This window comes from Podarcis gaigeae (genome assembly GCF_964106915.1).
Source record: "Podarcis gaigeae genome assembly, chromosome: 6".
NCBI classification, from domain to species: domain Eukaryota; kingdom Metazoa; phylum Chordata; class Lepidosauria; order Squamata; family Lacertidae; genus Podarcis; species Podarcis gaigeae.
This window is the reverse complement of record NC_139682.1, coordinates 4,778,264-4,792,174: the sequence shown is the minus strand read 5'-3', so window position 1 is coordinate 4,792,174 and position 13,911 is coordinate 4,778,264. Positions and strand designations below refer to the sequence as shown.

The following is a 13,911-nucleotide window of genomic DNA, read 5'->3' as shown; positions in this document are numbered from 1 at the left end:
CCCTGCACCACCTGAAGGAAGCCAGGCGCTCCTCAGCTGAGCTCCCCGCTCCCGCTACTTGCGTGCAAGCAGGAATGGAGGCGGGGATCTCTCAGCACGAAGCCTCCACTCCACTTCTGAGAGATCCCTGCCTCTATTCCTGCTTGCACGCGAGCCCCCCTCTCCTCCCCACACCCACCACGGAAGCTACGGCCCTGCTTGGGCAACAGTGTGCGTACCCACAGAGAGGCCTCTGAGTGCCCTCTCTGCCACATGTGCCATAGGTTCACCACCACTGATCTAGGAGGCAAGGGGGTTGCAGAGGGTACTAGAAATGACTTTTGGACTGCAATTGCTGGATCAAGTTCCCTTTTGTGAATTAAACTAGTTTTCACTGGATTTTGAATAACCATGCAATTAATCATTACTCTTTGGAGAGCGGATTCTCAGCCCCACAATCCCATATAAAAGGGGCTCCTTTCTCCAAAGTACTTTTTGTAGGGTTCCAATGAATAATGTTTTATTTCAGTTTTTGCATCCCAAGTGGTGTTGGTGCTGGGAGGGAGGGGGGTTTAAAATGTTTCCTGGAAAAGAAACCTATAATTGTGAATAACAAACAGGAGCTGATCTGCCGTTCTTTCTTAACAGGCGAAGGACATCTATTCTCCAGTTCTGCTTTCTGGATTGGGTTTATCCTAAATAAGGTCATAGCGGCTTTCTTGCTCCTATGTCTTTTCCTGAGAAAACAGCATGGCAAGATGAATCCCTAACAACATTATGGGAGTGAATGAAAACACCAGTCCTTTATTTGCTGCAACGGATGAGAAGGTTGTAACCAACACACAAGAAGCAGCTGAAATCAGTTTGCAAACTTTAAAAGAGATATGTTAGTGGGAAGCTATTGAATGCATTTCTGCTTGTAAAAATTTGTAAGCGTGATGTTATAGGGAGCTCAACAGCACGTTATACATAAATGAAACTTGGGGAAGAGGGATTTGCAAGACAAAGGGGAAAAATGGTTACAGGAAAGACAAAATAGGATGCGAATATGCAGCTTTTCAACTTAACTTCACTCCTCTTTCAGAGCACTGCAAGATTCCAGTGGTTCTAGGCACTTACCTGGAGTTCGTGTTTTATTTTGGAAATGAGGCACAGTAGAGACTACGGTGCCTTTATTATAGGAGGTTTACTTACACATATATATGACTTGAGCCTATGTTGGAGGAGCTCACCGCATTAACATGCCAAGCTAATTCAGACAGGCACCAGCCAGATCTCTGAGCCTTTCTCCAGCTAGCCGGCTCTACCAGAGTGCAACTTTCCCCCTCCAGGTCACATTCCAGCCAACTCTAAACCCTGGCTTTGGTTCTTCTAACTCACTATGAGCTGAGGGCCCTGTGGCAGTATTAATGGCTCATCACATTCGTTTTGTCCTCCTGATGGTCCATCACCTCAGGTGATTTCCTGGTCAGGAGTGGCCTGGCTTATATTTTAAGGTGTGGCTTGATTAAATTCTAACACTTACTAGACCCAGGAATAGGATGCCTATCACCCACAAACACATAACAATGTTGACTATTGCTCAAATAACGATGGAGAGTGCTGTTGAAAAGAATCAGATAGCCACAGGCTGAGAACCAACAGACTCCTTGGAGGATGAATCAAACACTCCATAGGTCTAGGGGCTTAAGTTGTTGGCAGGATCCTCTGGAGCCAAGGCTGAGGATCTTCTTAAGGGGCTCAAAGAGGCTGGCCTAGAGAGACCCGCTGAAGAAACCCACCAGCTGTGGAGCAACCCATCTTCAGAAACACTGGTGCCAAATGGTCTGGGTCCAGGCTGAAGCAAAACATGACATGCATCTATGGACCCACTGTCAATGTGTGACTTTTGTGAAAGGGGTCTCTGCTTAAGGAAGCCCCGAAACTCCTTTATTACCAGCAGCTGTGAACTAGGAAGCAGATAGATCTACTTCTTGAGCCTTCCAGATGTTGGAAACAAAGATTTTTAGCTCCCGAGTTTAGCACCCTTCCCTGAACTCCCTGCAACACTGACCATTGGACTTTTGCACAGTTTGCCTCTGGATCACATTTTGAACCTAGACCAGTTCACTGTGCTTAGCCTTGGTTTGCTTGGACTGCACTGCACCTTCAATGCTGATGCACTTGGCAAGTATTTTGCAAAGTATTTTGCAAAGAAGTTCACGCCTTGCCCTGCTCATAAATTCTTGGAGCAAATTTGAACGTCACCAAGACAGAGAGAGGGGTTGTTTTCCTGCCCGGGCAGCCCAGGAGCTCCATACACACTGCCCAGGTTGTGCCCTGACGCCACTTCAGTGCTGCAGTTGATTCACCATACTGAAGAGACGGGCAAAGTCTAGCCACTGTCTGCAGAAACACTTGGATCTCATTACGGGGCAGCTGCTGTTCCGAAGACACAATTTGCCTTTTGAGTCAGGTTCCTGTTTTGCTGTTAGGAACATTTTTTATTCTTATGCATACCTCAATAAGTTATTCTGTAAGGTGTGCTATATACAGCAGTTATCTGTTAGGAGTCATTCTGCAAAGAGACAGAAAAGATGATTGTAAGTTTAAGAACCTTTTCTGTGAGTTCTGGGTGTGGTTTTCTAGGCTCATTAAACACAGCTGATGATGTGTATAAAAGAAAAGAGGTCGCAGTTTGAATTTTGCCTGCCGAGAGAGAACACCCACATGCTTTGTGTTTGTTGTTTTTGTATAGCTGTAATAAAACCTTTGTTTGAATTTTTACACTGGTCTCGTGGTCCTGTCGTTTGCCACCAGAAGAAAAACTGCCTCTAACATTATCAGCCAATGAACTTGACAAGTGATCCAAATGTTTCTTTTACTTTTGTCCCAACGTAGCTTCCATTGGTGGAAGGGGCGCTCCTTTTGTTGCCTGAAGGCACCATGATTCAGCAGACGCTTCCACTTACAGAAAGCGATGCTTCCGCCTCTTCCACTGCCCTCTGTGGTGCTCCAACCACCCAAAGCAGATTTTCACAAGACTGCAGGGAGAAGGAAGCAGTGGCAAAACCACCTCTGACACAAAGCCCCCTCTGTGGACGGAACTCTTCTTTCAGGTGTTTGGAAAAGTCTGAAACCGCAGCCAAACGGTGGATCAAGCAGCACACTGCTTACTCTGATGAACCCCTCGCTAACAAACAATAAAATACGAAAACCTAGCAAAACTTCTGAAATAATTTTTATTTTTAAATTATCAACTTGTCAATTAACAATGCATTAACAAATGTAAGCCTCAAATGTGTGTGTGCTTATTGATCTGCCTCTCTCCGTGTTATATCTATATCCGTTTGAAATACAGTGGTACCTCGGGTTACGAACTTAATTCATTCTGGAAGTCCGTTCCTAACCAGAAGCGTTTTTAACCCGAGGCGTGCTTTCCCACAGAAAGTAACGGAAAATGGATAGATCCGTTCCAGACAGTGAAAAACAACCCGTAAAACAGAAAGTTAACATGAGTTTTACTATCTAATGCAGGGGTCGGCAACCTGCGGGGGTCATTTAACCAGCCCACGGACCCCCGCTGCCCACTTGGTTGGCTCCTGTGCTAAACCAGCACAGAGCAGAGCAGGGACCGCCTTCCGCCATGCTGGCTGGCTTCCCTTTGGCTGCAGGAAGCTCCTGCAGCCAATGGGAAGCTGCACACACCTCCTCTGTGCCAGAAGGAGCGCTGGAAATAGCATTTGTGGATGCGTGCGTGTGCTCCAGCCCACCACGGCGTCCGCGGGACCATGAACCGGCCCAAGCCATAAAAACTTTGCTAACCCCTGATCTAATGAGATCACTGATCCATCAAATGAAAGCAATAAAAACGTACTGTACTGTAAAATCAATAAAACAGTACTGATGATTTTTTTAAAATGAAAACGTGGGTTTTTTCTTACCTACACTCATGATAGTCATTGCTTGGATAGGGGGGTTGGGGTCCTCTTCAAGATTCACAATCAGCAATTCCTCTCCTGCCATTCCTCTTTCTTTCTTTTTTTTACACCACTGCCACCTACACCACCGCTACCTGGTTCACTCACTAGATCTCTTCCTTACCAAAAGAGTTTCACTGGAGACTTTTGGCGAAGTTTTAAGATTTGTCTAAAGTGAGACATAGCAAAATCATTGAAAGTGTTTGTGGCATGACTCACAGCCGCTTTATCAGGGTGGTATTTTTCAACAAAAGCTTGCATTTCAGCCCATTTTGCAAACATCTCTTTGATTTTTGCTGTAGGCACACTTTCTCTGCTCTCCTCCTCCTCCGAAGACATCTCCTCAGCTGCCGCCTTTTGCTGCTCCAGCAGAATGTTTTGAAGTTCTTCGGCGGTGAGCTCAGCGCCGTGCTCCTCCACTAACTCCTCCACATCAGCACCACTCATTTCCAAGCCCATGGAATTTCCCAGAAACACAATATCCTCCACAAGAGGCACATCTTCTTCAACAGCCTCCGTTGCATGTTCTGGGACAACATCCGGCCACAATTTCTTCCATGCTGCCTGCAGAGTTTTCTGAGACACATCTTTCCATGCTTTGTCTATCATATGTAAGCAATGGAGGATATTAAAATGATTCTTCCAGAACTCTTTTAAGGTTAGCTCTGTGTCTGAGGTCACCTCAAAGCACCTTTGGAAGACTGCTTTGGTGTAAAGCTTCTTAAAATTAGATATGACCTGCTGGTCCATGGGCTGGATGAGAGAAGCTGTGTTGGGAGGCAAAAACTTTACACTGATGAACGCAAACTCTTCCATCAACTCGTCCTGCAAGCCTGGAGGGTCACTTAAAGCATCATCCATAAGAAGCAGGCACTTCATTGGAAGATTTTTGTCCTGGAGGTATTTTTTCACACTTGGCCCAAACACTTCATGAACCCACTCGATAAAAAATTGCCTGGTTACTCGAGCTTTGCTGTTTGCTCTCCACATCACGTGCAATTTGCTTTTTATGACATTGTTCTTCTTAAATATCCTGGGGTTCTCAGAATGGTAGACTAGCAAAGGCTTCGACTTGAAATCTCCACTCGCATTCGCACATAATAAAAGGGTCAGCCTGTCTTTCATGGGCTTGTGTCCTGGCAATGCTTTTTCGTCCTTTGTGATGTACGTATTCCTTGGCATTCTCTTCCAAAAGAGGCCTGTCTCATGACAGTTGAAAACTTGCTGGGGAACGAAGCCCAGCGACACAACGTAATCTTTAAATTCCAAAACAAATTGGTCAGCACCTAATTTGTTGGCGCTGGCAGCTTCAGTATGTTTACCGTGGATGCCACTTCTCTTCTTAAATTTTTCAAACCACCCTCTGCTCGCTTTGAAACTCTCAATCTCAGCGCTTGCGCCAGGAGTGTTTGCGACGAGTTGGGCGTGCAAATGTAAAGCTTTTTCGCAAATTATGCTCTCAGTAATGCGGTCGCCTGCCAACTGCTTTTCAGTTATCCATATTAAAAGCAATTTTTCCATTTCTTCCATCGTCTGTGTTCGCTGCTTGAGTGTTTTAACACCCTTCGCTACGCTGGCCCCCTTAATGGCATCCTTGTTTTTTAACATGCTACAAATTGTAGATTTGGCCATGCCAAACTGCATTGCCAGATCACTTACACGGACCCCACTTTCATGCTTGGAAATAATTTGCTTCTTTACCTCAACCGTTATCACGGTTCTCTTTCCTTTGCTGCTTTTATCCATGTCTGCAGTCCCACAGTCAATCAGTAAGAATCAGCTGAACTGGGTTCCACACAATCCCCAAAACAATGGAAGAAGGCAGAGTCCTCCAAAAGGAAGGAGCAAGGCAGAGACAAAGGCACAAGGCAGACTCACATAAACAAATCCCAAAATCCCTTGCAGAATGCCAAAATTTTCAACTCCCCCCTCCCACAGGGCGGGTGGGCTTTCCTGGCCAGGTGCCACCCACCTTGCTACCAGTTTGGGGGGCGGGGCAAGGGCCAGTAAAGGGCTGATGTTTTCTGGCCCAGGCTCACTAGGTTCACCACTGGACTTTGCTCTTAGGTAGTGTTCCTTACCTAATGTTTGGGGCTGGGATGCAACCTGCTGGGCCTCCTGCAGCCGGAACCTGGTAGTGGAGGCCTAGCTCTGGGCCGCAGCAAGGCCTCCTGGGACCTCCCGTGGGCAGAACCTGGTAATGGAGGCCTCGGTAGGTGCCAGGGCCTAGCTCCAGGCCACAGCTGGGCCTACCGAGGCCTCGTTCACACGCCGAAATAAATTCACAAGCAGGAACACTCAGTTCCGGGTTAAAAGTGTTCGTAACCTGAAAATTCGTAACCAGAGGTACCACTGTAATGAGATGGTGTTGAGGAAATATGAACAAGCCACACTCCCCAGTCTGACTGCCGAAATCCAATTAAAGCTGCCAGATGTGTTCTGACTTTGTTCTTCCTTGCAGGTAGTCTGACAAGAAAACGATTATTTGCCAGCAGGGTGTATTCATAAGAGGCCGTGCATCGCTCACTCACTCAACAGTTCTGTGCTTTCATGAAGCTTTGAAATACTGGGAATTCCAAATCTAAACATGAAATCTTCTGAATCTATTACAAAAAGAAAGAAATGTTAATGCTGTACATTCCGCATCCGTTTCAAAAGACTGGGATAGGCAAAGTAAAATAGTCCCTTGGGGAATTCCTAATCGAAATCTGCAGTGTTTAAAGGCCAAACGCTCAATGACATTTCAAAGTGTGGAATCAGTAAACATGTTTTAATTTGTTGGAATTTGCCCAGAGTGGCTGTGGCAACCCAATCAGATGGGTGACATATAAATACATATAAATACATAAATACATTGTTATTTATAGCTGGGGGTGGGTGGGTGCGTGCCCTCAGATTCGGAGAGGCAGGAAAGTCTGGTACCAATGTCTGCAGAAAAACTGTCCTCGGAGCCCACAAAGGGTTCTGAAGCCCATGGACGGCAGATTGTTGCTGTGGCAGCTGTTTGGACCACTCCCTGCCACAGGAAAGGCGGGCAATGAATTTGACACAGCTGCAAAGAGCTTCATGGGTTGAGCCAGGAAGAAGGGAATTTGCGTAGGTCGAAAAAGCTCTGGTTACCTCAATGAGCAGAGCAAGAACAGGACAAACTGGAAGGGGACGTTAAAACAAGCATGATCTGCAACAGCAATCCCCCATGTAGATCAGTTTGTAAAAGGTAAAGGGACCCCTGACCATTAGGTCCAGTTGTCACCAACTCTGGGGTTGCGGCGCTCATCTCGCTTTATTGGCCAAGGGAACCAGCGTACAGCTTCCGGGTCATGTGGCCAGCATGACTAAGCCGCTTCTGGTGAACCAGAGCAGCGCACGGAAATGCCGTTTACCTTCTCGCTGGAGTGGTACCTATTTATCAACTTGCACTTTGAAGTGCTTTCGAACTGCTAGGTTGGCAGGAGCAAGGACCGAGCAACGGGAGCTCACCCAGTTGCGGGGATTCGAACCGCCGACCTTTTGATCGGCAGGTCCTAGGCTCTGTGGTTTAACTCACAGTGCTACCCGCACCCCACAGTTTGAGCCTCCTATAAAATCCAGTTTAACTGCTGGACTGTGCCAGTTCTCACCTGGTTCTGCTGGAAAGAGACTCCTCTTTAGGCAGAAGCATCACCATGCATTTGGTATATATCCATGGTGCTGGCAGCTGTGTGTTTAGCCAGGGAAGGCCTAGTGAGAAGAAGCAAAATTGGGATAATGACATTACCTTCTTTTTTTTCCACGGCCTGCACAACTCCAGGAAGCCCCTTGGAAGGCAAGTGCTCTACTCACCAGCACACCTCCTGCTCTGTTCTATTTGCCATCAAATTGTCAACCTGGATAGCTCAGTTGGTTACAGCGTAGTGCTGATAATACCAAGGTTGCAGGTTCGATCCCTGTTATAGGACAGCTGCATATTCCTGTACTGCAGGGGGTTAGACTGGATGATCATGAAGGTCCCTTCCAACTGTAGAATTCTATGTGTCTAAATGAAGGTCCTTCAGAAGGTTAACCAAAGGGCAGCATTCCAAACACGAGAAATCTGGGCACAAGAAGACAGGGAAATTTTAAAGAGACAGATAAAGAGATAGTGCTCAGGCAGATAAGGTTACTAATCACGAAGTTAAAAGAAAGGTTTATGCCAAAGAGGTAGGCCCTCTGATGAGATGGATACCAACTCATCAACTCCCTTTGGGAAACCTTGTAAACCAGTTTGATCCTCCTTTAAATCCAGTTTGAATCAGTTTACATCTCGCAATGAAAACTGTCCAACCTGAACTAAAGAACAATGGCAAGAGAAGCTGATGAACTATGCAGAACTGGCAAAAATGACAGAAAGCCTAAGAGTAAAAGACAACAGAGACTTTGAAAAAGATTGGGAACCGTTCATACTATATTTGCAGAAACAAAGAAAGGCAATAGACTTGATGGCAGGATTTAAAAAAACATCCACATTATTAGCATCAGAAAATGTTTGAAAGATAGTGAAATAAGATGGTTATTTAATGTTATTTTTATGTTTTTAAGGCTAGATGTTATGTTATTAATAACTTTTTCTGTTGAGAGATAGCAAAGCGGGTGAAAATAGAAACAAACCAGAAACGCAAGTTGGGGGAAGTCTTGGAGGGAGGAATATATAGTACACGTTAAGAATTTGAGATGTATGTAATGAATAAAAATGAAAAATCAATTTAATTTTTTTTTTAAAAAAAGAAACTGTCCAACCCGGAGGTAACAAGCAAATGCGTTACAGTGGTCAGGCTCTCCTGGAACAAAAACTGACCTAGCTATCTTACGAACGAAAACAGATACCAGACAGTCTTAGCCAATGAGATAACCCAAGTCCAGAGATGGACCTAGAAGCATCCCTAGAGAATGAGCCTGCTCCAAATCAACTGCACCAGAATCATTTGTGTGAATGAGCTAATCGGAGATCCAGACTGTCCCAAATCTCTCCAGTAACAGGGCTCCAATCAGGGGCTTGGGGGGGGGGTCAGGGAAGGCAAACACTAATGGGTTGGAGGGGCAGGAGAGCCTAGGACCAGTGTCTGCAGAAAAACTGTCCCCAGAACCCACAAAGGCTTCTGAAGCCCATGAACGGCAGCTTGTTGCTGTGGCAGCTGTTTGGACCACTCCCCACCACAGAAAAGGCGGGCAATGAATTTGACACAGCTGCAGAAGGCAGAGTCAGACTCGCTAAGAGGAGTAGCTATTAGGCTTTGGTTACCACAACAAGCAAAAGAAAAATGGGACAGACTGGAAGCAGATCCTAAAACAATCATGTTCTGAACTTTGGAACACTTTGTAGGCTTGTTTGATCCTCATTCAAATCCAGCTTGTGTTGGGTTGTATCAATTCTTACCTCGCTCTTCCAGATCATCCCACTTTAGGCGTAAGGATCAAAACACATCTTTCTTATTTGCTATGTCACCCAGGAGCTTGCTCTGGTCTCCCTTCATTGTGCACTCCAAGCCTGAGAAAGATGGAGACAGTTTAGTTTTTAAACATCTATACAGTAGTACCTCGGGTTACAGACGCTTCAGGTTACAAACTCCACTAACCCAGAAATAGTACCTCAGATTAAGAACTTTGCTTCAGGATGAGAACAGAAATCATGCAGCAGCAGTGGGAGGCACCGTTAGCTAAAGTGGTACCTCAGGTTAAGAACAGACATCCGGAATGAATTAAGTTCTTAACCCGAGGTACCATTGTACAGAGGATTACCACGGTGCTTAGAAAGATAGCTGAGGTTACTAACAAGAAACCCTTTTAAAAAGTTTGTTTCTTTAAAAAGGTTAATGCCAAAGAAATAGACTTTATTCTCAGTTCTGGGATAGAGATAATCAAGTTGCACATGTGAAATTACACAAATAATATAAGCAGAAGCATATTAACCTCATTGCACAACAGAACTGTGTTTGTAAGGTAATTAACGCCTTTCTGTTTGTTTTTAAGTCACTGGTTTGCCCTGGGCAAGATAAGAGCAACCAGTCAAATGTAATAAAAAAATGTGAAATAAATAGCTTTTATCCTGCACTTTAGCGCTGGAGGCTGCACTGAGGTCCCTGGTGGAGAGGAGAAGAGAGGCAGGAGCCATATCGATTGTTGTAACCGATTGCTTCAAGTTACAAGAAAGGAGATTTTGACTAAACAAACGGAAGAACTTTCTGACGTGAAGAGCTGTTTGACAGTGGAACAGTCTCCCACAAGAGGTGGTGGGCTCTCCTTCCTTGGAGATTTTTAAGCAGAGGTTGGATGGCCTTCTCTCATGGATGCTTTAGTGGAGTTTCCTCCATGGCAGGCAGTTGGACCAGATGACTCTCAAAGTCCCTTCCAACTCTACGATTCCATGATTCACAAGCTGCCCTCCTCTGCAGGGGCCACGGGGCCCCAGGCAGCTGCTCTCCCACTCACGCACTCCCAGCTCCACATCTGATCCCTTACACCAGGGGTGCCCAAACTTTTTAAAAAGAGGGCCGGATCTGATGAAGTGAGCATGCATGAGGGCCGGCCAAAGTTGTTGATGTTTTTTTAGGATTGAGCTTGTTGATTTTTTTTATTATTATTTTACCCCAAATTTGTTGAACTTTTTTAAGGACTGAAGTTGTTGAGCAGGCATAGGCACACTTGGCCCTCCAGGTTTTTTTTTGGCGGGGAGACTACAACTCCCATCATCCCTGACCACTGGTTCTGATAGCTAGGGATGATGGGAGTTGGTAGTCCCCAAAACACCAGGAGGGCCAAGTTTGCCTATGCCTGTTGTTGATCTTTTTTTAGGATTGAAGTTGTTGACCTTTTTTAAGGATTTTACGGCAGGAGATAGAGTGCCAAAAGGGCCGGATTAAACCGACCGGCAGGCCGGATTAGGCCCCGGAAACGGGCTTTGGGCATGCTTTACACAGAAATCCGGAAAGAGGTTTCTGGGTGCTCCTCCCGGGGCCCCTTTGCAGCAAGGCAAAAAAAAAGGGTCGGGGGGGCTGGTGGTCTGGCGAGGCGGCCCCGCGCCAAGGACAAAGCGGGGCGGCCCCAATCCGGCCCAGCTGGTTTTCCCTTCGCCCTTTCCCGGCCCTTCAGTTTATACGAAATAAATTAAAAGTCAATAAATTGAAATCAAGCTCCCCAAGATCCGGGAACCCGGACTAACCTCTTTCCGTCTTTCCCGGCGGCCCCTCACTCCCTTCGCACACGTGCGCCTAAGGGCAAAAGGAGGAACCGGAAAGGGCCGTCGCGTCACTTCCCCTGCGACGGGAAGTGCGATTGCCTTCGACTGCCATTGGCTCGCGAGGAGGAAACCGCTGGCGCCATCTTTGTGAAGGGCATTTTTTCCCTTTCTTCTCACCCCGCTGCCCCTCCCCAAGGTAGAAATTCAGAATAAGGGCCGAGCTCCCCCTCTTCCCTACCTCCAGGTCTCTCCCCCGTTTTCCTGGCCTCGGTTACCTCAGAAATCGCCTCTCCGCAGGCTTACAGAGCGACGGTGCGCGCGCAGCTCTTCCCTTTTTCTATCTCTAGGGCTCGAGCCTTTGTTGTCTTCGACCTACACCCCGATCAACCGGAAGCGGACGTTAGAGGGGGCGGAGCCTGGTGCTAGGCAACGCAGCCAAGGGGCGGGGGCTCCGGGGACCTTTCGCCCCGCACGTCGATGCTGGACTTCAATTCCCATCAGCCCCAGGAAGGAAGACTAATGGCGAGGGATGATAGGAAGTGTAGTTCAGCAGCATCTGAGGGGCTTAAAGTTCTCCACACTTGGCCCACGTGGCTGCTAAAGTCTCATTTCAGTCCAAGTATATACAATTTATTATAATTGTTTAATAAATTAATGTATCACCTTATTCCATTTAATATATATATATATATCTCCCTATATATCTATATAATTTATACTTCATCACAGGGCAGTTTGCAACATTAAAGGTCTGGCCAATTCTGCGCATCTTTAAAGTCCAGGGACCTTATTCAGGCCAAGGGCAAATTGCCTCCTGAGGAAGCTTTCGGGGGCCACATATTGTCATTGGTGGGGAAGGCCAGAGGCAAAAATGGGCAGGGCAACAAAAGCAACATTTTCCTTTGGGTGCAGTAGCTTGTATCTATCCTTCACCCATAGCCCAGCCAGACAGAAAGACTAAAGGGGGGAGCACAAAATCCCTTTTTCTGTCTGCTGCTCCTCCTGGGGCTACTGAGCAGAGAGGAAGGTGAGCAGTCCCAGGTGGGGCCACCACACAGAAGCCCCACAACCAAGAACATCAGGTGATAACACTGCAGTTTCCAGCCACTGGCATTCAGAAGCCTCTGCACGAAGGAGACAGAGCAAAGCTCACTGAAAGCCCTTTTCTTCCCCGTGAATTTGTCCCAATTCTCTCTTAAAGCCATCCATGTCTGCGGCCAACGCTACCTCCTGTGAGAGCAAATGCCAACTAGATGGAGACGTGGGCAAGGTCTCGGTTTTCAAGTTGACGTCTTACTTGAATTTTACCGTAAATAGCCTTGAGAACCCCTTCATGGATCACTGCCTTGCTGCGGAGAAGGGGCTTGAATAACTCAGAGAAGCTATGAACTATGCCGAGCAGGGCATCCAAGATAGACAGGTCATAGTGGAGAGTTTTGACCAAACATGATCCACCTGGAAAAGGAACCGGCAAGCCACTTCAGTATCCCTGCCAAGAAAACTCCATGGATGCTTTTGAATTCTGGTGCTGGGGGAGACTCCATGGACTGCAAGAAAATCAAACCTCTCCATTCTGGAGGAAATCAGCCCTGAGTGCTCACTGGAAGGACAGATCCTGAAGCTGAGACTCCCAATACTTTGGCCACCTCATGAGAAGAGAAGACTCCCTGGAAAAGACCCTGGTGTTGGGAAAGATGGAGGGCGCAAGGAGAAGGGGACGACAGAGGACGAGATGGTTGGACAGTGTTCTCGAAGCTACCAGCATGAGTTTGAACAAACTGCGGGAGGCAGTGGAAGACAGAAGTGCCTGGCGTGCTCTGGTCCAGGGGGTCACGAAGAGGCGGACACGACTAAATGACTAAACAACAACAAGCCTCGAGAAGTTGCTTATAAGCGGAGGCCCTGTTACCCAAATGCTCGTTATATGAAAATTTACTTATCCTAACACAAGGAATCAGTACCAAAACCTCACTACACACACAGCAGATTCTGATGTCCAATCTGCTGGACCTTTGAGTTGTGCTGTAAAAAAATAAGCAGTCTTAAGTGAGCCTTGTTTTTTGTTTTGCTAGTCTGCGGCAGTCATTTTGCCAGAAATTATGGTGGGGAGGAAGGGGGAGAAGTCGGACATGTAAGAGAGTGTTTTTTTTCCTTCCATGTTTCCAAGGTTTCAGAGGGTTTCCCTGGTTTCCCCCCCAGCATTTGGAGGTCAGAAACAGATTTGAGATTTCCCCACAGGAATTAATAGAAACCGTCAACTCATCATGCAAACACTCGCCAAACAATTCATTGAGAGCATATTATGTTTGGAAAGCGATAACTGTGTGTATCTTTGAAATAGCAGAAGGGTTCCAATCAAAATTAAAATGAAGGGAAGGCAGGTAGTGACTGAACAATTAAAAAATAATTTCTATCCCATCCTCTTTTTGAAGATGGACAGGGTGGAAAAGTGAAGCTGATAAACCACTCAGATTGGGTCACATTATTCATATAGGACCACCCAGAAAGGACTCTTTATAGCTCCAGACAAACAGCTGGGAGACCCCAAGTAAATTTTACCTAAGTTACAGTAAAAGAAAAAAGAGCAGATGGAGCTTCATCACCCTCTGCTGGCCAGCCTGGTCCAAAGAAAGCAGCCGCAGGCACAACATCGCCATTCCATTCTTTGATTATGATGACACAGAAAGAACAGAACCAGCTGGCTGGTGACTTGGCCTGGTCAATACTGCTGCAAATCTTGGCTGCGAGAGCTTTTTTTGTGCGGTGTCCGTCTGTCTCGAG

General features: G+C 46.5%; 2 protein-coding genes across 7 annotated transcripts in view; one reads left to right on the top strand and one right to left on the bottom strand.

Annotated features, from left to right (window-relative positions):
* LOC310847139 (immunoglobulin kappa light chain-like) overlaps positions 1–3,871 on the top strand; it is a 450,671-nt gene extending 446,800 nt beyond the window's left edge. For all 3 annotated transcript variants that reach the window (XM_083744705.1, XM_083744704.1, XM_083744706.1), the window contains one exon: positions 628–3,871. In XM_083744705.1, coding sequence (XP_083600831.1) covers positions 628–749 — 122 coding nt within the window. In that variant the 3' untranslated portion in view covers positions 750–3,871. The remainder of the gene's footprint in view (positions 1–627) is intronic.
* LOC310847025 (tigger transposable element-derived protein 1-like) lies at positions 3,184–11,545 on the bottom strand. 4 transcript variants are annotated; one of them, XM_083744414.1, is made up of 6 exons: positions 11,406–11,527; positions 11,113–11,161; positions 9,331–9,441; positions 7,761–8,010; positions 7,559–7,658; positions 3,184–6,541 (listed from the first exon to the last, which is right to left on the bottom strand). In XM_083744414.1, the coding sequence occupies exon 6, from the start codon at positions 5,682–5,684 to the stop codon at positions 4,059–4,061; it is 1,626 nt and encodes a 541-aa protein (XP_083600540.1). In that variant the 5' UTR covers positions 5,685–6,541; positions 7,559–7,658; positions 7,761–8,010; positions 9,331–9,441; positions 11,113–11,161; positions 11,406–11,527; the 3' UTR covers positions 3,184–4,058. The 4 variants fall into 4 exon arrangements, with proteins under 4 accessions (XP_083600540.1, XP_083600541.1, XP_083600542.1 ...); XM_083744415.1 differs by lacking the exon at positions 11,113–11,161 and having other exon boundaries at positions 11,406–11,545; XM_083744416.1 differs by lacking the exon at positions 11,113–11,161 and having other exon boundaries at positions 11,369–11,527.
* Between the last annotated feature and the right edge of the window lie 2,366 nt (positions 11,546–13,911).